The 23,762-nt window shown below is 40.3% G+C and overlaps 1 protein-coding gene across 3 annotated transcripts in view; it reads left to right on the top strand.

Moving 5' to 3' along the window:
• The window catches only part of SGCD (sarcoglycan delta), a 573,229-nt gene that overhangs the window by 165,156 nt on the left and 384,311 nt on the right, over window positions 1-23,762 (top strand). Inside the window, exon 1 of one of the 3 annotated variants that reach the window (XM_082725030.1) lies at window positions 10,919-11,169. The exons of 1 other annotated variant lie outside the window; for it this stretch is intronic. Coding sequence is in view for 1 of the 2 variants with exons in the window: in XM_082725031.1 (XP_082581157.1) it covers window positions 13,298-13,333 (36 nt within the window). In the remaining variant the exon portion in view is untranslated. Of the gene's footprint in view, window positions 1-10,918; window positions 11,170-13,166; window positions 13,334-23,762 lie in introns of those variants that run through there. One more of the 3 variants, XM_082725031.1, reaches the window with a different exon arrangement.

Genomic DNA, 23,762 nt, shown 5'->3' with positions numbered 1-23,762 from the left:
CCTAATTGCTATGGCTATGACTTTAAGTAGTATAGTTATTATGAGTGGGCAAACTTGTCTTGTGTTTTATTGTTGTTGTCAGTGCTCTGTGTGTGCGTGTGTGTATGTGTGTGCTTTGTTTTGTTTTTGTTTTTGTTTTTGTTTTGGAGGGAGACTTCTGATTGATTTATTCAAGTATAGTTTACACATGATATTACATTAGTTTCAGGATACACCGTAGTAATCCAACAACTCACTACATGATGCTGGGCTCAAAAGTGTATCTACCACATGTTACCATCTAATGCTATTATAATTCCATTAACTAGTTTCTCTATGTTGTACCTTCTGTTCCCATGACTTCTTTATTCCATAACCAAAAACTCTCACACTCCCCTTTACCCATTTTGCCCATCCTTGCATCCCCTCCCTTCTGGTTAGTCACGTTTGTCTTAATCCTAATTTTAAAGGGAAAGCTTCCCATTTTTTGCTGTTGCATGTGATGTTGGCTATAGGCTTGTCATATACGGCTTTTATCATGAGGAGGTATGTTGCTTTTATACTTAATTTGTTGAGTTTTGCTTTTTCTGTATTTACTGAGATGATCATATGATTTTTATCCTTTATTTTGGTAATGAGGTGTGTCACATTCTTTAATTTACTGTGGTGAACCATTCTTGCATCCCAGGGTTAAATCCCACTTGATCCTAGTGTATGGTCCTTTTAATGTGCTGTTAAGTTTAGTTTGCTAATATTTTATTGACAATTTTTTTCATCTGTGTTTATTAGGGATTTTGGTCTGTAAGTTTCTTTGCTTGCAGTGGCCTTATCTGGCTTTGGTTTGAAGGTAATTCTGGCCTTATTAAATAAGTTTGGAAGTGTTTTCTCCTCCTTTAATTTTTTGGAAGAGTTTGAGAAGGATTAGTATTTTTTTTTTTTAATTTTTGGTAGAATTCACCCATGAAACCATCTGATTCTAGGGTTTTTCTTGTTAAAGGTCTTGATTACTACTTCGTTCTCCTTACAAATAATTACTCTGTTCAGATTTTCTTTTTCTTTATGATTCATTCTTGGTAGGTCATAGGTTTCTAGAAATTTATCTGTTTCTTTGAGGTTGTCCAATTTATTTGTGCATACTTGGTCACAATAGTCTCTTTTTATTTCCGTAAGATTAGCTGTAATGTCTTCTCTTTGATTTATCATTTTATTTATTTGAGTCCTTTTTTTAATCTATGTTAGTACAGCTAAAGGTTTCTGTTTTATCTTTAAAACAAAGCAAAAAAAAAAAAAAAAACTAGAACTAAAACAAAAACCCCAAAACCTCTTTGTTCTTCTCTGTTGTTTTTCCGATCCTTCATTTATATGTGTTCTAATCTTTATTCTTTCCTTCCTTCTGTTAACTTTGGGCTTAGTTTGTTCTTTTTCTAGTCCCTTTATGTGTAAAGTTATGTTGTTTGAGATTTTTTTCCCCTGTAATGCTCATATTTAGTACTATAAACTTTCCTCTTAGAACTGCTTTGCTACATCCCATAAATTTTAGTATGTTATGTTTCCATTTTTTTTTCTCAATATACTTTTTTGTTTTTCCTTTTGAATTCTTCTTTGACAGATTGATTCCTCAGCAGTGTGTTGTTCGATTTCTACATATTTGTGAGTTTTTCAGTTTTTGTCCTGTTACTGATTTTTTTAATTAATATAGCATGTGAGTGGGGTGGGGGAAGACGGCAAAGGGGGGAGAGAGAGAATCTTAAATAGGTTCCACACTGAGCACTGGGCCTGGCCCAGTGTTTGATCTCACAACCATGAGATTATGACCTTGGCCAAAATCAAGAGTTGGACACTTAACCAACTGAGCCACCCAGGCACCCCCTCTTACTGATTTCGAGTTTCATGCCATTGTGGTCAGAGAAGATACTTAATATGGGTTTAGTCTTCTTAAATTCATTAAGACTAGTTTTATGGCCCAACTTACGATATATCTTTGAAAATGTTTCAAGTACACATGAAGAGAACATGTATACTGCTACTGGTTGAAATGTTCTGTATATGTCTAATGGGTCCATTTGGCTTATAATGTTATTTAAAACTACTGTTTCCTTATTGATTTTCTGTCTGGATAATTTATTCATTTTTTAAGTGTGGTATTGAAGGTCTCCTACCATTATTGTATTGCTGTCCATTTCTCTCATTAGTTCCTATTAATACTAGCCTTACATGTTTAGGTGTTCCAACGTTTGGTGCATATATGTTTACAATTATTATATCCTGATAATTAATAGACCAGTTTATTATTGTAGAGTGACCTTGTCTCTTGTAACAGATTTGACTAACTAAACATCTATTTTGTCTGATAACACTGTAACCACTCCTGATGTCTTTTGTTTTCATTTACATGGAATATCTTTTTTTAATACCTTCCCTGTCCATGTATATGTATCCTTAAAGTTAAAATGAGTCTCTTGATGGCAGCACATTGCTGCATCTTGTCTTGTCTATTCACTCCCTCTGTGAATTCTTTTTTTTTTCCTCTGTGAATTCTTTTTAGAGAATTTTAATTCATGTACATTTAAAGTGATCATTGATAGGTAAGGACGGATTGCCATTTTGTTTGTTTTCTGACGCTTTTGTGGTTCCTTTGCTCTTACAATCTCCTTTTGTGATTTGTGTGTGTGTACGTATGTGTGTGTGTGATAGTGTGCTTTGATTCCTTTTTATCTTTTGTATATCTAGTGGCATTTTTTTCTCTTTATCACAAAGCTCATATAAAACATCTTATAGTTATAAGTCTATTTTAAGCTGTTAACTACTTAACTTTAATTGCATACAAAATCATTCTATGCTTTTATTTCTCCCCCCATTTTATGCTTTTGATGTCATACTTGACATTTTATATTGTTCATCCATTAACAAATTATTGTAGCTATAGCTGATTTCAATGCTTTTATCTTTTAACTTTGAAACTAAAGTTTAGAGGGATTTATGTGCCACCAGTAGAGTATTAGAGTATCCTGACTTTGACTATATATTCACTTTTATCAGTGCTTTTTGTACTTTCATTTTTCATGTCGTTAGTTAGCATCCTTTTGTTTCTACCTCAGCTCTCAGTATCATTTCTTGTAAGGCAGGTTTAGTGGTGATAAACTCCCTCAACTTTTTGTTGGCAATGTCGAATCTTATTTATTGCCAGCAGTATTCATTATTACTAAACATTTACTAAGCAACTGCTATATGCCAGACACTATGTTAGCCGTGGGTTTGCCCAACTATGTGTCTTTCACATATGTAAATGAATTCCTTCTAAAGATCAAATAATTTGAAATGCATAACATTGCATTTCCCCTTGCTGGCAACTTTCCATTTTTCTGGTGTACAGTTGGTGGAATTTGGTGTTGAATTTTGAGACTTGGCCTTTGGTTTTAAGTAGTATTCCTCATTAAGGGGGCTTATAATTAGCTTGGAATTCCTGCATCCAACAGTTGTATTTTGTACCCCTGAGCACTGATGGAACTATAAAAATAAAGATGAGCAGTGCTAACATTTTCAAGTAGAGGCCTTTTTAATTTCTGCCTAGTATAGAGTGTCTATCGTGAAGTCTGGCCCATTTTTATTGATTAGTAAATTTTATTTCCAAATGAAAATGTGATATTTCCACAGTTTTACTTTCAGCAAGCCTGTAATATACTAAGAAATTATGGACCAGAAAGAATTTTGGAATAACTGATCAGTGTTTTGTGTTGAAAGGGAAAGAATGCATGAAACCATCTGGGTAATAATACCAGTATTTGCTTTACTGTATTTAATTAATTTCTCATAAAAAGATATATTTATAGTATGTTTTATTACTAGTCACATTAATTATCAAGTATGTCAATTCCTTCTCAAAATACTGACATAGCTTGAGAATCCTCCATTTTGTACCATGCATATATTTGAATTTCCAAAGCAGAAAATGACTTCAGCTTAGACACTGTGTCTGGCCAGTGGAGATATTCTCAAAACTGTGGGGATTTGTCACTGAGCCAGACTTCCTTCACAGGAAAAGTTCTCTTAAAAATCAACCAGATAATTTTGCCTTTGTCCAAAGAAAAGCACAGTTGCATTTGTTTGTCCAAAGAAAAGCACAGTTGCATTTGTTCTGTTTTGAGGAGGCAAAGCTGGGTGAGTGTCATTTGCATCAGATATTATTTGTGAAATGGACAGCTGGCATTATATACTGTCATAATTTACTATTATTAGTTTAACTCAAATTCAACTGTTTTGAGCTTGTAGATAGTCATACTTTTCTATACTTAAATAATGCCTCATAACACTTTTTAAAGAATTTTCCCTGGGCAAGATTATGAATGTCTTGGTGCCCTATAGCATCCATGGGTCTTTTGTCTGCCTTCACTTTTCCTCAATTCCCTAGTTAGTTTCCTCAGTTCCTGTGCTGCAGGTGGGACTGATTCCTTCCTTTTAGTCTCCAGAACTGTCGTAGGAGCCAAATTTGGCCAATTTGAGAACCTCATCCCCTGGTCATAGAGATTTGTTTAGGGATAAGGATATGGCTTAGAATGCTTTTCTGGAAAAGATCTTTTATTTTTCCTGTGGAAGTAAACTTGGGAGTACCTATGGGTATCTTACTGCCCAATAGAGAGAGCAAAATGGAGAATGAAGCCCAAGAGAAGCCTCGAGAAGGAAAGGGAGAGAGCCTCTATTGTATTTTAAGTGCGGTACTCTATACCCCTCAAGATCTGTCACTTGAGGTTATAGTTATATGATTTAGGGCCCCCTCTTCTTTCCTTAGGATAATTTGAATGAGTTCTGACTGCTGTCACCAAAGATTTCCTGGTAAATATCTCTTTCCAGATTTGTGCCATAACTCCTTTATGCCTCTTAATGACCCCACAGGAGTATCGCAGCTTAGCCTGCCTCCCAAGTAAGTGACACAGCAAACACTCTCCCTTATAATCATAGCCTCCTACCTTATACCTCAGACCTTAAGGTCTTTGCCAAGAGCCTGACTTGATAGTTTCTCACAAAATCTTGTAGATAAACATGCTTATTAGTTTTGGGGAGTTATTTACATTGTATAATAGAACTCACTATCCTGAGTAGTTCAATATCTTATGTCAGAAAGCTTAAATGAAGTCTGAATACCCAAGGTAAAGAAAATGGGGTTATATGCATGTTGTTGCACTTGGGTTAAACACACACACACACACACACACACACACACACACACACAAGGATTCTGCATTCACTTAAAAAATAAATATTGTGCACTTCTTATGAGCTAGGCACAGTGGAAGGAACTTGAACACAATAGAGAATAAGCAGTTTCTGCCCTCAGGGATAATAATCATTTTCTATCAGGACATTTTGACATGAATCAAATAAAAATACAAATAAATGTGTAAGCACATCTATGCTAAGTATTGGTCTTTGGGTCTGCATAAGGCAGGGGCAGCTGTTGGTTCTGGGTGTTCAGGGATCACTGAATCCCAGAGCAAATTATAATGGAGTATAAATTTGAAGGTTGAATAGGAGTTAAAGAGCTGAAAACATGAGAGTGAGGGTAACTTCCAGGAAAAAGAAAAATCTCTCCACAAGGAGAAAACAGCTTTGTAAGATTCTCAGGTGGGAAGATACATAATCGCTTTGAAGAAGAGAGAATGGCAGCAGATGAGACGGAGGACGTAGACAAGGGACCAGAGGAAGCCAGGCTTTTTAAGTCATGGTGGCAGTTGTTGTCTTTACCTTTCAGGCAATGGTGAGAAAGACATTTAAGGAGTTCAGTCCACAGAGTGACACAATTAGGTTTATATTTTAAAAGTTATCACTGTGACTTCATGATGTTAAGTCTGGATGGTTGTTAGAATCGCCTGAATCACTGGTTTCCTGTCGCATTCCAGAAGAATCAGAGTTTCTGGGGTGGGCCCCTGGCTCTGGTTATTTTGAAAGCTCCCTCCAGATGATTCTACGATAAAGCGAGGCTTGAGAATCACAGCTGTAAATCAGGTAGTAGATGGAAGAGCATCTGTGATAAAGAGACTCTGTGAGCTGGCTACTCAGTAAGGTTATCATCGCGCCCCTCAAACCTAATTGTGAGTTACATGAATGGAAACATACTTCCTGAATGAACGATTGGTGTCTCTGCCCCCAAATGAGATCCGGCACACCTGAGAAGTTTGTGCACTTCTCTGCATCAAATTTTAAAAGGAAATTTGCCAAACTGAAACATCCCTAGAAGATGATAAAAGGAATCTGAACCATAATGAGTAGAAATGATCCAGGGGCACCAGATACATTGAAATTGTAATAAGGAATCGTTTTCAGTGGGTGGTTTAGGACCTCTGTTTCAAGTAAGTCAAAGGCTACTGTTTATTTGTAGGGGAAATGTGAGGTCCATCTACTTCCCAGTCTTAGACATCGGAAATGATGGCAGGAGATGGTGCAGACAAGAATCCTTGCCCTCCTGGAGGTTTTGTTCCAACTGAGAGTGAAGTTTTCCCACTCATAGGATCTTTAAGATCAGAATTTTAAACTGACCTTCATGGTTAGCAGCTTTAGAATCTGTATGAATTACAGGGAGATACATTTCTGCTATTAATTTTAGAACATTGAAAGTAGAAATCTCTGAAAAGCAAGGAGGTCAACGTCTGTGGACAGATTCCAGCAGAAATGGCCCTTGTAGAATCCCAGGACAAGGATGGAAAGATGTAATAGGAATAGGGCTGTTGAGTGATCCGGTCCACTGATCTCAAATCTCTCACAAAACTGAAAGCCAAATATGATAGTATTAATACTGGAGGTCACACAGTTTGAGCATTTACCAGGTGCCATCCAACCTAAGTGCTTTACTATGCATTATCTCACGTGAAATTTATGACACGCGTCCTGCAGATGAGGAAAAGGAAACCGTATCAAACTATAATTTTTAGAAGTTAAAAACATGACTCTTACAAATATAAAGTAAAAAAGACGTAAAAAAAATGTAATATGACTTGTTGATTAATGAAGGTGGCAGTAGGATGGTAAGATGGGTTTCAAAGAACAGTTGAGGAGCTCTTTGTTTACCAGGTGCGTTAGTAAAAGAGTGCTAGCATGAGACTATTAGATTGGCTAAAAAAACTGATTACTGCTGTGTAGGGCAATAAACCATCACACTTGGGATTATTTTATCTACTGGAAAGAAGAAATTTGTATCTTTTTTTAAGATTTTATTTATTTATTTGACAGAGAGAGAGATCACAAGTAGGCAGAGAGTCAGATGGGGCAGAGGGAGGGGGAGAAGCAGGCTCCCTGCTGAGCAGAGAGCCTGATACGGGACTCGATCCCAGGACCCTGAGATCGTGACCTGAGCTGAAGGCAGCGGCTTAATCCACTGAGCCACCCAGGTGCCCCAGAAATTTGTATCTTGAATAGACAAAAGCTTCAAGGTAATGCAGCTTCACTATATTTGGGACCTTTATTTAGTAGTGACCAGTGAAGTCAACAAAGCACCTAATTTTTTTTTCTTTTCTTTTTTTTTTTTTTTTTTCTGGGTTTCAGGAATAGAATTTAGTGATTCATCCTTCGCATATAACACCAAGGGCTCATCACAACAAGTGCCCTCCTTAAAAACCTGTCACCCATTTAGCCCTTCCCCGATCCACCTCTGTCCATCAACTGTCAGTTTGTTTTCTATTGTTAAGAACCTCTTATTGTTTGCCTCCCCCTCTTCTCTTTTTTTCCCCCTCCCACACATTCATCTGTTTTATTTCTTAAGTTCCACATATCAGTGAAATAATATGGTATTTGTCTTTCTTTTGGTTAATTTTGCTTAGCATAATATACTCTAGCTCTATCCACATCACTGCAGATGGAAAGATTTCATTATTTTTGATGGCTGAGTAATATTTCATGGCGTGGGCACGTGCACACACACGTTATCTCTGTCCATTGATCAGTCAGTGGACACTTGGGCTCTTTCCATAGTTTGGCTATTATTGATAATACCGCTGTAAATATTGGGGTACATGTGCCCCTTCAAATCTGTATTTGTATCTTTTGGGCATATGGCTAGTGGGCTAATTGCCGCATCATAGGATAGTTCTATTTTTAACTTTTTGAGGGATCTCCATACTGTTTTCCATCATGGCGGCACCAGTTTGCACTCCTACCAGCAGCGTAAGAAGGATCTCCTTTCTCTGCATCCTCGCCAACATCTCTTATTTCCTGTGTCCCTTAGGTAATTACTGAGAGTGCATGTTATGCAATTGCCACATAAAACTTTGAAAGAACATGATTATCTTCTGGCCTTATTTTCAAGTATTAGATGACATTTCTTAACCCTGGAAGGGTTAAGTAACTTCTCAGGATTTTCAAGCTGCAATAATGAGGCTGGGTCACACCTGCTCTTCTTTGTCCAAATACCCAAATGAGCCATACTGCAAATACGGGGGCGGGGGTGGGGAGATCTTAGGAAAATATTTTTCGAATCCCATCACCATTGTTCTGCCTTTGTATTAAGTCTGAACTTGTTTTTTTTCCTAGTTACTTTACGTTTGTTTGTTTAATTGATTCCTAAAACAGTTCTAAACCATTCCAAGTTAACCTCTCTTCCTATTTTGTTCCTGCAAAAGTAGTTTGGCATACTAAACATGATTAATAAGTAGCTAGTGGTTCATTAGCCCCTTGCTACTGTTGGCTCTAAGACAAAGAATCTGGAACCCCAGGTACAAACTCGCTTCTTTAGAATATACTGCTGCTGTATCCTCAATAAGTTTCTTCCTCAGCTTATGGGATGTGTGCATGTGTGCGTGTGCGTGTGCATGTGTGTGTGTGTGTGTTTCTGGTTGTTGTTAACTTAGGATGTCACAGTGACAAAAGATGGGATTGTAAATGCTGATGGTCTCCTATTTTTAGAATGGTAATCTTGAACTCTTTAGGTTTGGAGGGAAAGTCCAGTTCTTTGCAAATGGCACTTTTTTCAACCTCCTGTAACTGACTGCAGATTTCATCTCACTATTTCTCTTTCCTGTGAGTTAATCTTGAGAAAAGACTTAAGTGATAGGTTTTCAAGATAAATGAAAACTAGCTATGCAGTTGGCTTAATGTTCCAATAAGGCATTAGGACAGTTGCCTGTGTTTAAGGTCATAGACCCCTATTAGGTAAAGGTAAAGTGGCAGAAAACTTAACTAGTCAATCATATGGTTTATTTCAGGAATTCAAACCAAATGTGAGAGTACAGTTTTCTTGCTTTTTAAGAGAAAGGACCTGATTTTTGCTCCATTGTGAGAAAACTAAATGGGTATTTATAGGCCCTTTAGTAATATATCATTTATATATATATATTGTTTAATGTAATTTATAGGCCACTTTATGTGGTTATCTCACCAAATCCTCAACATTTCCATGAGGTAGAGTACATCATTGTCTCCATTTTACAGATGAGGAAACCGAGGTCCACAAGGGTTAAGTGAGCTGGCCAAAATTCACAGCCAGTCATAGAGGCACAGTTAAGATCAGACCCAGGCTAACTGGGTCCACAGTAGACCACAGCCTACTGCTGTGAAGGTCAGATGGCATTGCCTTTCACATGATTCTGGGATAGAGAAAGCACATAGACAATTAGCTAAAATCCTATTTTCTAGCCTCAGCTCCAGCATTAACTGTCTTTGCAACTCTGGATGAGTCATCTCATCTGTCTGTCTGGGCCTCCATTTCCCTCTGTAAAATGAAGGGTAGAAACAATTTGGATTGGATGGTCTCTGGGGTTCCTTCCAACTCTAAAGTTCTCTGATTCTATAATTGCATCCTGACCTTAGAGGCGCTCATGCTCCCCTCCCCATACACACACATGCGCCCTGCTTCCCAAGGCAAAAATCTAATCCTGCTGTAAGTGCTCATCGCGACTTGATGCAAAACTCAAGACTCCATCAAATCCTATCATTTACAGCAGCCCCTCGGGAACACACAACGCGTTTTAAAATCTGGCAAGCTCGTTCTTTAAAATAAGTTGCTAATAGGGTATGATTTTAGGGGGTAAAATATTAATACCAAAAAAAACCCCACTGCAAAACAAAAGAGGTTTTCTAGAAATTATCTCTTTTCTACGATGTTACCTTGACATTTTAGTTTTGACTCTTAATATGTGGGGTTTTCAGTGTGGGAGAAGAGGGAGATCCCCTTTGTATCTTTAAAGACTTCCTCTTGTTTCATGGTAAGAGAAAATGTCAAAGGTGGACGACAGAATCCTGCAGAATGCACACAAGACACCTTGACGGAGTGTCATCCAGGAACAGTCACAAGTGTGTGGAATTAGTACATACTCTGGTTATAGGTACATTGTTTTCTCCTTTCTATTTTCTCTGACACCCATCTCAAGAGCAGGCGAAATGTTACTTTCCTGGACTAGCACAGTTACAGAGTGGAGAGCAACAAAAGTGCCCCAAAATAATTGCATTATTTTTAGTTGCATCAGTAATAGAGTCACCTGTGAGGACGAGGGGACAACTCCGAAGGCCAGAACCAACAAAGAAATGCAAAAAAGAGGGCTCCCTCTCCAGCAGTCAAAAATGTGAGCAATGACTGAGGCAATGGCAAGCAGGGAGATGAAATCAGAATTCACCTCTCTCAGCTGTCAGAGGGCTCGTTCTCGGGGCTGGCAAGAACTCAGTGGGTTCACGGGGGTGAGAACACAGTTCTCACCCAGTTTTAACCAGAGAAGGTTAAAAAAGGAGCAGCTCTGAGCAGAAGCAGACTCATCTGCTGACCTTAGCCCCACCGAGCAGAACCCGGAGAATGGCCGAGCACTCAGCATTGGTTCTAGAAGCACTATTCTTTGTCGTTGTGACTATGAGGCCAGCAGCCGCCATGGGCGCTGCTGCCTGGGAGTGAGTCTGTGCTTGACACATGTGTTTCCCATTGATAGCTGGAGACAGCCCAGTGGCTTGGGGTTGGCCTGACAAAGCCGTATTGAAGTACAGACAGAGTACGGTTTCAAAGCAGTCAGAAAAAGAACGGGAATGCTGTTCAGGAAATTCTTCAGGCATGGGCAGGGACTTGGCTGCAATTCTGCAGTTGGAAAATCTGACTGGGGCAGCTTCTGAACACGGGCTGGGCCTGCTCACACTCACACTCGGCGGGCTGAGCGACGGCCTCCTGGGCGCGCTCCGGGACTCTGGGTGATTTTCATCAGCTGCTTTGGGAAGCCGGGGAGAGAGGTAGGACACTGTGAAGTCCTTGCATTTTCATGCTGCGCTTTCTCAGCCTGCTGTCGGTTTGCAAGATCGCTGAGTTTTCGGGCTCTGTGTATGTGCGTGTGTGTGTGTGTGTACATGTACAAGTTAGAGCTCCATCCCTTCAACATCTGGTGTGGGGTGAGAATCGTTTTTCTCGCCCCCAGCCTTCTTCAAGATCCAATTTTCAGCAGGGCAGAGACACTTTGGAAAGTTAGGATTTTGCTACCAATACCAATGTGAGAGAGTGAAGTAGCTGAATTCTCGAATGGTCACCCCCCTCCAACCTTCTGTAACTTATCTGCATGGAAGGACACTTCATTGGCAGGACAGATAATTATGGATGAAACTGTGTTCTTTGCTTTGTAGGAGTTTTTGAGAGGGGCTTTTTTTTTTTTTTTAAGCAGAAAATAGCTTTCATTTTAGGAAGGAATCAGGGTTTGAAGTTTCTATTTTGGATTACACTTTCAGAGTGTGGGAGAAGATACATGTGTGTGAATTCTTGGCATCTTTTATTATTATTATATGGGATTTTGGCTGTCATTAAGGAGCCCAGTGACATGTTTGCCTAGAAATATGCTGGATCAACATTTGTGATTCTGTTTCTGTAATAATTTCCAACTTTTCTGAGTTAAGAAGTAACTGGCAGTTTTACTCTGAGAAAATAGAACTGCAGAGTAACAGAAAACAGTAGTTTATTCAGAATCATTGTTAATATATAACGGTGTGAATTTTAGTTCATTAATCGATTGATTTTTATTTTACACCTTCCTGGAAAGAGTACTTTACGAAAATCCCAAATTTTAAAATAATCCTTTCTCATGCATATCAGCTACTATGCAATATAGGTTTTTACCATCCCCACCCCCAAAGCTCTGCCTTATTCTATGTTTAGCATCTAGCGATTAAGAAACTGGTTCAGCTGAGAAAGGGCTAGACTGACCCTCACCACAGCTCTCTGATTACTGGCAGAGCAAATCAGTGACAGCTCTGGTGCTCTCCAAAGGGGACTTGGCCAAGAGTCTGTTTGGGGAAGTAGATGAATGAATGGATTCAGGTGCGTGTTTACTTCGGTTTTCAAATCTCTCCGCGAGTAGCTAATAGTAAAGATTAATGGGTGAACAAAGACTCAGGGGCTGGAATTCTCCAGGTCCTTTTCTGTATAAAACGTATGAGCAGGCAAACCTCGTGTCCCTTTGGTGGAAAGTCTGCACCCAGAGCCAACCATTTCATTTTCTCTACAGTTTTGCACTTGGAGGAGGGAACTCGGGAGTGATGGACAGCAGGGCTTCTTACTCTAAGACACGGCACACAAATATTTTCTTCTTCAGCCTCCTCTTTGGGTTGGGTTGGGTTAGGTTGGGTGGAGCAGGTTTGGCACTTGCAGGGGTGCGGTGGGATGCCGGCATAGACGGGGACTACATTTGTGTTTTTCTTAAGCGCCTACTGGGTGAGCAGAATGCCAAGACAGATTAGGAACTGACATGAACTGGAGCCAAGCCCACTGCCAGGGAGAAAGGAGACTCAAGTGAGCTCTAATGTCATACTCCGTCTAAATTTAGTGCGCGTCAAGCGCTGAGCAGAGCAGGCGTGAAATGGCAGCTCTGGTTGCAGGATTATGAACGGCGGTGCCTAAAACTTGGAAGGAACTTTATAGTTTCCCTTTTTTCGAAGTAGGGGAGGGACAAGTCAGACTCCCTTGACATTCGAAAGGAGAAAGAAGGGGGTGGGAGGGTAGAGGAGAAGAAATCCAGGACAGAGGTGTGGGCAGCAGGGGAGAGGAGTGGCCACACCACACACTGGGCAGCCGGGGCAGGGGGAGGATGTGCCTAGGAATGGGACACGCCTACCAGAAACAGCGCGAGCCAGCGGGCACGGATCCATTCGGCTTGAAATGTGTGGATAAACCGTGGCCTCACTGAAGAGAATTTTACCCTCCGCACAAGGAGAGGCCCCATGGTCAGTCTGCCCTGCTGTGCCTTCTGGAAGCAATCAGAGAGCACATTTTGTAAGAATAGCAACGCCCGAGGGTTCAGATTTCCTAAGCAAGGAGGAAGCAGGCTCTTCAGGCTTTATTTTTAACCCGTATTTCTTCCATCCAGAGATAGTCCCCATGGGGGTGTTGAGTGAACGGACCAGGTGGAGATGGGTGAGTGATTGCCGTGAGCAGTGTTCGAGGGCCTGCTCACGGATGCTTCAGCAGACTTTTTCAAAATAATATAACATGGTACATCTGCTTTGTTTTAATGAATGAATTTACTTAAATTATTATTTTTAAAAATTTTAGTTTAAAAAAAAATCTCTCCAAGGTCATGTATCCCATTTTTGGTGAGAGGGTTTAATATTAGTTTCATAGGTTAGGAGGTCCATAGAAGCGTGGATTTGACCATTGGGAAGGTACTTGGGCCATCCTGTAGTTCAGAATTTGAGTATGAGTAATTGGAGACCTCTTTTATAACGGGGAGGATTGATGGATGCCCCCATTGTTGACTTAATTACTGCACTGTACTGTCATTGAAATATGTGTGGGCGAGAGATACCTACCTAGATGTTACCTCCCTCTCTCAGTCATTCTTGAACAGATACAGCACTAAAATAAATTTTTGAATTAAATATAGAGAAACTCATCTAATAATCCTCAGATTATCAGCAATCATTTTTTACATAGAAGATGCACTACTGGAATTTAATAAGGACTATACCGTGAACGTGGGACTAACAGTGACCTTGGAGATCACTTTGATTTCAGCCCTCTACATTCTTGCATCCTAGTCAGATATTTGATTCTTCCATGGTTCTTTTCCCTTCACATCCACCTTCACTATATCCTTTTATTTGCACCTTGAAGGAATATGCTATTTTGTATTATATCACACTCTGCTCCTTTCTCTCTTCTTGATGAGAATGGAATCACTTGTTGCCTGTGTGATCCTACAGTTAATACAAACACAGATACCAGAGTTGTATGGGAGGAGCCATTGGTTGGGAATGGGATCTGTATTTTCTAGGACAAAATTCATGCAAATAAGCACATCAAAAGAGAAACCCAAGAACATATTTGATGTAGAACTCTCTGATCTCAGGGAAGATTTGTGAATCCCTCAGGGGGCTCCACAGAAAGAAATGCTGATCCTGGTTGGTTCTGGTTCTGTGGAAGGACCTCTGCAGGAATCTGGGGAAGAATGGCTGTGGAAACACCCTGTCTGCATTTCTAGAATTTCTAAGGTAGCCCAGCCACTTCTGCATTTTTTGTATATTGTAGGTGTGCAAGAGATTTCATCTGAAAAGAGAGTTTTAGTGCAATGTAGGTGAAACTTGAGTTTGTTTGCAAGTAATAGAACTTTGCTCACAGAAGTCTGAATGTGTAAGTCCTTCCTTTAGGCATGTAGAGGTGTGGACCATGCCTAGACAGAGCTGTTGTGGCTTCTCCCCAGGGACTAAAGCTGCCTTTCTCCTTCACCATTCTTGGCTCTTCAGCTGAACTTCCCTTGCTCGTGTCCATGTATCATGTTCAAGTCAGGGAAAAGGTGGCAGGGCATAATGGGAAAAATACCTCTTCTCGTGAGACTTGGCCCCTTAAATCAGGAAGGGTTCTTCTCCCATATAGACTTCCCCTCTCATCATGGAATACACACCTAGAACTGAATCATGTACTCACTGGCCGCATGCAGTGATATTACTGTAATGGATTAAAACCAACCACATATCACTTTCTGGGAATGGAGTAGGAACCCATGAATCTAGATCACAGTGAAGACCAGGGAGGAGGTTGGTAGGATAGTCATTGACAGTTTTGGCCACAAATGCTTAAAAAAAAAAAAAAAAAAAAGGAATAAATAAATACATTTGAAAACCACTGTTCTCATAATCCATTTCTTCCACTTCAAAGATGTGAACACTGACATCAGGAAAGTGGGCACTGAGATCAAAAGATTGTGTGAGAGACACAGGCAGTCTGAGACCATAGGCAATATTTGTTCCTTGACTGTAAATTTGGTGCGGACTACATGTTCTATTCATTGGCTCAGTAAAGGCCACTTAGTGATACTTCAGAAGCCTGCTGCCAATAAAAGGGAAAGTGATACTATAATGAAATCTTAGTATTAGAAGGTTCCTCATAAATCACCAGCTTCATGGTTTCTCAAAACCTCCAGAATCAGAGTTTCAGAGATTAGAACTGGGGAGTCTCTATATTTTTAAAAGCTCTCCGACTTATTTTTTTGGAGACCAGCTAGACATTGGTGTGCAGAACTGAGTTTTTGACCACCACCATGGCTAAATCAGTATCCAGTGCAGGGATTCCATGTATGGCCTTGTGGTCAGGTACCAGCTCGAGGTGACGGCCATGTCTCCTATCACAGAGAACCTTACTACACTACAAAGCAGCTGGGGTCTTGTTTCTGACCTCAGGTCTCCTCAGACTGGGCCAAATTGGGTGTCTGTCCTTTGTAACTTGTGGCCATTGTCATGGGCTCTGGAGCCACGCTTGAGATCAGTGGTGGTACTTGGTACAGAAAAGAGGCAAAGAAAGGGAATCGAGGTAGAGGTAGTCAGAAATCTTGGGATAGATCCTGACTTCACTCATCACTGGAGCTCAGTGTTCCCACGTGTAAAATGGGATCAGGTGCCTCTAGAATATTCTCATTTTCTCATAATCTATGATTTTTGTAATTCTAAAGCTCTCCCACTTCCTTATAAATGTCTTTGTCTTCCTTTCCCGAGGCTGGGCATCTTGATTTATTTCATCTGTCCCTCATCTTTTCCTATGCTCTTCTCTTTGTCCTTCTTGAACACATTCTAGTTAACTTCCACCAGACAAAAATATGACTCCCTGGACTCTGTTCCAGTCAGCCACCAAGTCCATATTTCCATGAACAGAGAACACCAAACGTCTATTAACCAAGGGAGAAGAGAGTGATTTTATGGGAAAAGCAGTGCACTAAGAAAGAAGAAAGGAAGATGGACTGATATTCTAGCAGAAGGAGATAAACACACACACACACACACACTTAATACTAACAGAGAGCATGACAGAAACCAGGAAAGAATGAAATATGCAAATCAAGATGAAAAGTATGGGTACCATCAGCAGAGGAGAGCAATGTTTTATACCAATTTATCCAAGTTAGTTTTCCTGTGTTGCCCAAATTTCTCAACAGATTCCACTGTCCTCTTTCTTTCACCTTTGCTGCCATACAGAAAGGTGATCGTCTTCATTATCATTCCAAATTTCTGTTGCCAAGTGTGAACGGCCTTATATGGAGGACATCTGTGGCCCCTGGCCTGCTGTTGGAGAGGTTTGCAGGACTCCGGGAGGAGCGTGTGACCACAGTTCACTAAGTGTATAAATCCTGTGAGATTGGTCTGCTCAGAAACCTTTGCGTGTGGGCAGGTGTGGAAACTGTGGCTTTATTCTTCTTCTTAACCGATAATGCAGTGGCACCTATTAGAACAGTTTCCTGATAAAAACTATATTGCCGGGGATTAGAAACTCCCTCCTTGTTCAGACCACTTTCTTTTGCCAAGTGATAGGATCAACTCTCGTGAGGACCCTGACTTCCCAATAGTCTATTTCTCAACTCCTGGGAAGCCTACACTTTGCTACTGGCTAGAGTGGAAGTCTTAAGCCTCTGAAACTGTTCTTCTTGAGCTCAGAGTGAGCAAACACTAGTTTTTAGCTTGTTTGCCCAAATGAACGTTGGGCACCACCCCATTGTCCTAACTCTGGGTAGGGTTGTGGTGTGGGGCATGGCATGTTCAGTGAGAGAAGATTGCTTGAAGCCGAGGAACAGCCAAGAAGCAATGCCACTCTGTGTTCCTTTCCTTCTTGTTCTCACCTGGGGTTGTCGGCCATCATGCCGCTTGTCTGGACTCTTTCTAGCTCCTTCTCTCTTACTTTTTAAAAAAATTTCATTCTATCTTCCTGTTGCCAGTTTTCCTCTCTATTGAAAATGTTTCTTCTCTGTTCTTTGTTGGTTCAGACCCAAGTCATCTGCTTCCCTTAGTGGTCAGGAATGTTGGGAACAGGGTCTGCTCGTAACTTGGACCTTGTAATGACAGACATGAACTCTGAAAGTTGGACATGACCTTCAGAGATTTGTACCATCACTTCTGTTGTGGACAAAGAGGATGCACACAGCAGGTCACAAACTGGAAGTCTGAACCTCTACTATTTGGGATCACAGAGTGTTTTGTTTTGTTTTTTTTTTTAGATTAATTAAAAAAATTCTGAGATATTATGTACAAATATAGATAATCTAGAAGGAGCTGAAGAAGGGTTTCCATGGTCTGGTGTCCCACAGCTTGACACTTAGTACAATCTGAGCAGTTCCTGTTTCTTTGAGAGGGTATGTGTCCACTCTATTTACTAACCACATCTTCTGATCTCTAGGTGTTTATAATAATAGTCTCTCAATAGGGTTTCTGTCTGAACCACAGAAGATAGAAAGTGATTTGAATGACCCTAATTTTTTTTTCAATTCTTTGAAGATGGTGCATAAAGTACCATTCTAGATACATATACAAGAAAGCAAGGCATTTTGACCTTACTCTCCTAAGAGGGGACTGTTGAAATGGGTAGATATCTGCTCAGCAAAATGCAGTAGGACAGCATGCCTAGAGCACAGGTTTTGAAGTCAAGTATACTTTGGAGCAATCACATCATAGACTTGTACATGGGATTTCAAATTTTACATGTGACAGAAATCAGAATGGTCACTGCTTCCGGGGATGGGGTTAATTAGGAAAGGGCATGACAGAACTTTCTAGGGTTATAGAAACAGTGCCTGCTTTGGTTGACTATTACTTACACAGATGTACATATTTGTGAAACTTGACCTGAGTAGTTAATATCTGTATATTTCACTGGAACTCAGTTATAGCTCAGTAGACCTGTGTGTGTGTGTGTGTGTGTGTGTGTGTACATGGATGAAGGCATGCAAGGCACTTAGCCAAATACATAATAGCTTCACTATTATTGTTAGCATGTTTGTTTCTGGACACCTTGAGTAAAAAAATAATAACATGGCTAAAAATGAGAGGAACAGCATTTCCTTTCAGACCACAGATGTCTTTGCAAATATTCGAGAGCACAGCTAAAGATCCTTACCAAGCACAATTGTCAAGGAAGAATCTACTGGATCAATGCTAATTTTATGCAACTATCAAATCACTATAAAAGGATTTGCCTCATTTGTTGTAGCTGTTTTTCATGATGCTGTGAAAGTTTGCGGGTCTCAGAGACTTCAGAGAGATGGCTTATTACCTGGGAAAACCGCCTGTACTTAGGGAATGCGTACCCTGCCTGAAATACAGTAGTTGCTGTAGTATTTGTAGCATTGATGAATTGCCTTTTTTTTTAATGACTTTTGTTAAAATGAATATCCATATTGAGAAAATCAAGCTCAGACTGTTACCAAGAACATGTTTTGAATGAATCCTCATGCTTTTCTGACCAAGTATACACATGGGTGTGGAAGCCTTTAACACAAGAAGTAAGAGACCTGGTCTTTTGGCAAGACACTCCAGGTTTGAAGTCCTGCTGTCTTTAACACGCCGAGTGAGTCTGAGTTGGTGATTTAAGCTCTCTGTTTTTCAGTTGCCTCAGTTGTAAAATGGGAATAATAATAGTACCTACCTCAGAATGATAGGACTGTGAGGATTAAGGAAGTTCAGTAAACTATGTCAAACAGTGTCTGTTACGTGGTAGCCATTACACAAAGGTTGGTCATCAGTGTAGCGTCCTGTCTTTGTGCTGGCAAACCGATGGCTGTTTTGTGATCTGCCTCTGGTTGTTGTTCAAAAGGTGTGTGCCTGGTGGTTGATGAAGGTGACATCAAACAGAAGAAAAGCCTGAAGCCGGGAATTTGTGGGGAACATGTGGTTATGTCTTGGGCCAGCCTTGGCCTTCTTCCTGACTTACCCTGTGATTTTCCTGAATCTGGTTTTGTCATCTGTTAAATAATGATTTGGGTTCCCTATTGCCTGTGTTCCCTTCATGCTTGGGTCTCATTGTCTGGTCTTAAGTGTTTGAGTTCTGGTCATTATTATTTTATTATATTGCTTGGTCCCCAAGGCACAGAAGAGCTAGAGTGGCTCGACTGGGATTGTTATTATCTGCTTCTGGTCGGAGTCATCGCAGGCATTGGAGGGTTGGCCTTGTACAATACAGCTGGTTTGCTGTAAAAGGATTGTGACTCCTGTTAAGAAAGCTGTCCATCGGGGAGACCATGGTGGATGGATGTAGCTTCGTTTGCATGTGCAAATGACATCATTAAAATTGCAGTCAGGTGTTTGAAATTATTTGTCCTCTTTAAGGGTGTTCAGTTCCACCTTCCCTTCTAGTCCTCAACCTGCCACATCAAGAGCTACATTTAGCCAAACTTCAGGGACCCCCCAAGGTTCCTTCAAGTCCACTCTAACACTACCTTCTCCATGAGGTTAACATTTCCCAGGCTTTAAAAAATTCAACTTGCTCTGCTCCCCACTCCATCCCTGGACAACTGATCTGACTTTTCCTTTTTCTGGTGGTGGTGGGGGGCAGGGTCCTTTATCCATCGTATTCATCCCTGGTGATCTAAGTATAATAGACTTTGGCTTTCATGTTTATCTGTCTCTCCCATCACTGCCTCCTACCACTGCTGTGAGATGAGGCATCTATGTTTGAGCTCACTGATGTATTCCAATTGCCCAGAACAGTCCCATGGGAGCGGCTAAAGGTAAACAGATTTTTCCAGTAGTGCCATCACTTACGCCATTTTCAGTGCACGCCACGCTAAGTACACATAGATGGTAATTCTAACCTCTTTGGGTTATGTTCAGGGAAAGGCAGGTCTTTGCTACATTCCATGCTCAATGGAAAGAAAACTGGACCTCAGTCTGAGTCAAGACCTTAACCAACTTATTAATTAGAGCTGTCCTTGAGGATTTTCCTTTACTCTTCAGTACCTTAGGATCTTAATTTATGACATAGCTTTAATCATATTCATCTCCCAGAGTGTTGTCAGAAATGTATGAGCTCATACATCTAATGATGCCTGGTACAAATATGTGTGTGTGTTTCAAAAATATATTTCCATCTACAGCTATCTCAGCGGACTTCCTTCAGACTTCTAAATGTCAGGGACAGTGAGATTGGTCGTAATTATACTGAAATATCTTCCAGTTCACCAGAAATAAATATTTTGAATTTAAATATAAGGCATCTCATACTTTGGAGGAGAACTCTGTTAATATCTATAAGAAACAGTACCCCTCTCCCTGCTACGTCATAGCCTGACTAAGCAATTTGACTTCCCAGGACTTCTCTGAGAGGAGTATTTGGACATATAGGAAACATGTATGCACTATTCCTGGTGCTTTAAATAAGTCATTTACAGGAGACTTAACACTTAATCACTATGCCCCATCTTTCCCCTGAATTCCAGACTCCTATCAAAGTGCCTTTGGGATACTACCCACATGGATTTTTCTGTACATTTCAAAATCAGCTTAACTCAACAATGGTTTATCTCCTTTCCCCCCCAACACTCTCCATTTGCCTCCTGCCTGTGAGCCTTCTATGCCCCATTGTTCCCCATCATGATGGGGATGGAACCATCCTTCACCCAGGTGCACACAACAGATCCTTAGCATTCCCCAACTGCTCTCCTTTTCCTGCCCTCATTCTTTGCCTCTGGTAGCAGTGAACCCATTAGCTCTACTTTCCAGATAGCCTTGAAATACAGTACTAGCTTGCCAACTTCTCTTTCACCGCTGCCCTGGTCTGGGCTCTTGTCCCCCTGACCCTGGGTGATAGCAGTAGTCACAGGTGCCTGGTTTCTCCACGTGCATTCTCATCCCAGGAGTCTGTCCCTTATAGACCAGCTGGAGTGATTGCAACATGAAGATGAGATCTTCTTCCTCTGATGCCTCGGTTTTCTGATAGTTACCCTCTCAATCTGTATTTTAGTTCAGGGTTTCACTGTGGTTTGTAAGACCCAGTGTGCATCCATCCCTTCTGCCTGCTCTCACAAGCTGATTGTCAAACACTTTCCCCCGTCTTTGCTCTGGGGTCTAGCCACTTTGTCCTTCACACTGCTCAGTAAAATCCCACCTCTGGGCCTTTGCACTTGCTTATATTGTTTCCTCTGACCAGAGTGCTTCCTCCAGATGTCCTTATGATGTACTTTCTTATTCGTTGATGCTTTTTCACAAATCTCTCAACTACAGAGTGTTCCCTGACCCTCCTAGAAACAGGAGCCTTCCACTCATTGTTGGCCCCCCTTCTCCTGCTTTCCTTTATTCCTTGCAAAGACTTTTTCTCAAGGCTAAGTTTAAAATTACATATTTGTTTATTTTCTCTTTATTGTTGCCTCCACTAGACTGGAAGGTCTAAGAAGCAGGGCATCTTTTTACTGCTAATGTCTACTGCCATATAGGATAATATCTGATAATGATTTATTTGTTAAAATAAGCCTTGGAAACAAAAAATTATTGGAAACAACCTCAATGTTCATAACTAAGGAGTTGGCTAAGTTAAATATCCTGCATCTATATAATGTAAAGCTGTTTGACTTTAAAAAATACAAATGTCTCTGTTTTCATGGGACTATCACTTAGCTGTATTAAGTGGGCCGAGTTAGATTCAGAACAATAAAGAGCATTAAATTTGTCCTTCTTTGTGTAAAAAGGAAACATTTAAATGTGTGTATACATATTTAATGTCCATATTGAATTAAGCCTGTTATGTGTTGAACATGGCTATAAAGATTTTAAAAAGCTGGTAATAGCTGATTCTCTGGAGGGAAGCTAAAAGTGTGAAAGAAAAATTTCTTGAGGGGCATATGGGTAGTTCAGTCAATTGAGCATCCAACAGTTGGTTTCAGCACAGGTCAGGATCTCAGGGTCAGGAAATCGAGCCCCACATTGGGCTCCACACTCAGTGAGGGATCTGCTTGAGAGTCTCTCTCTCTCTCCCTCTCCTTCTGTACCCCCCTCATGCACACACTCTCAGTCTCTCTCTCAAACAAGTAAGTCTTTAAAAACATATTTTCTTGACTTTATACTCTTAAGCCTTTTTAAATATATGTACTTGTCTGGTTTTTTTTTCAGTAAAAATTATTCAACACTTCCTCCAATTCTTAGAAAACTGAAATATGGAACCATAACTTTTAAATTAATCCACAAATGTCCTTAAAAAGAAGCTGCCATTCTCAGTTCTTAGACCATTTCACACATACAAGCATTTACTCTCATGGATGAATTTTACCGGAAAATAGTGTTGATTATTATATCATAACTAAAAGAGACGAGTTTGTTACAATTGTCTAAATTGTGCCAAGTATTAACAAACCAAGACTAATATGTTGTATGGATGGCTGAATGAAAACAACCCTAGAAAACAGATAGTTTTAAATCAGAGACCTCAAAATTAACATGGCTAATGGAAAACTATTTATGTGCCAAGTTAGTCCGAAATGACTGTGATTCCTCCCAGACTCCAGAATTGTGATGCAGCTGTGGGGGAATTTGTGCCTATTTCCATAAATTGGTTATAACCATATACAGTTATGTGATTTGTGTTTACTTGTAAATGTGCTGGAAATATGAACACACAGCATCATAAGCCACAAACTCTGGCTCACTTGATTGGTATTATTTATCTTAGTTTTGAAGAAGATGATAGGATTATTATTATGGGCCATTTTAATTCATTAATCCTTATCATAACCTACAAGGTGAGGTGTAGTGGGGCCACAAACTTTCTTCAGACTGGTCCTTCTCTGTCCTGAGCTCACTAGTGCCCACCTCGCCAGCCACCCTGCTTAATCGAAGCAGGCCCTTCACGCCAGAATGTTTGCTATGTCCTCTGCTGAAAAACATGTTCTACATCTGGCTCTCATCTTTATCATCACTTTGTCAGAATGGCGTCCTGTGCCCAGAGTGGGTACCCTCCGTGCTCTACTGTGAAACCTTCTTCAGTTTCTTTCCAAGCACCTTTCTTAGTTATAAGGGCTTAATCTGTTTACTTGAGTATCCTCCATCTTTCCTGTGAAAGTACGAGCTTGAAGAAGGCAGAAAAGCAATCCTACCCATTCTTTTGAAGACCATTGTATCCCTAGGGTCTGCTCTGGTACTTGGCACATAGTAGGTGATCAAAAATATTCTTTTCTTGAAAATATAGATTGCAATTGGGGATTTCCTCGAAGGCCAGGTCTGTCTTCTGCCATGTTTCTTCCCTCTCATGTGTAGCTTTTACAGAGTTGTGCTCGTTGGCCCTCCCATAAATTCCCTTATGGAACAAGACACTTGTAAAGCCTAGTGGGCAGAGGAGCCTAGCAAGCATTAGTAAAATGCATGTCAGTGCCTCCTTGTTCTCTACTCTATCTTAGTAGAGCAGATCATGGCCCACAAAATTTTATAGGTCCAAGAGAAAAATCATCAGGAAACTTAATGGCATTATTTGTGTCTTTAGAAAGGTTGTAGATTATTTTTTAATCATCTCTCAAAACAGAATGCGATCCTCCGTAGTAGAAGAATAATGTAGATTTAGTAGATCTTGTAGATTTAGTAGATTTTGTAATCATTCTCTAGGTATC

Source organism: Mustela nivalis (assembly GCF_964662115.1).
Source record: "Mustela nivalis genome assembly, chromosome: 3".
NCBI classification, from domain to species: domain Eukaryota; kingdom Metazoa; phylum Chordata; class Mammalia; order Carnivora; family Mustelidae; genus Mustela; species Mustela nivalis.
Note: the sequence above shows the minus strand (reverse complement) of the source record. Positions and strands in the feature narration are given on the sequence as shown.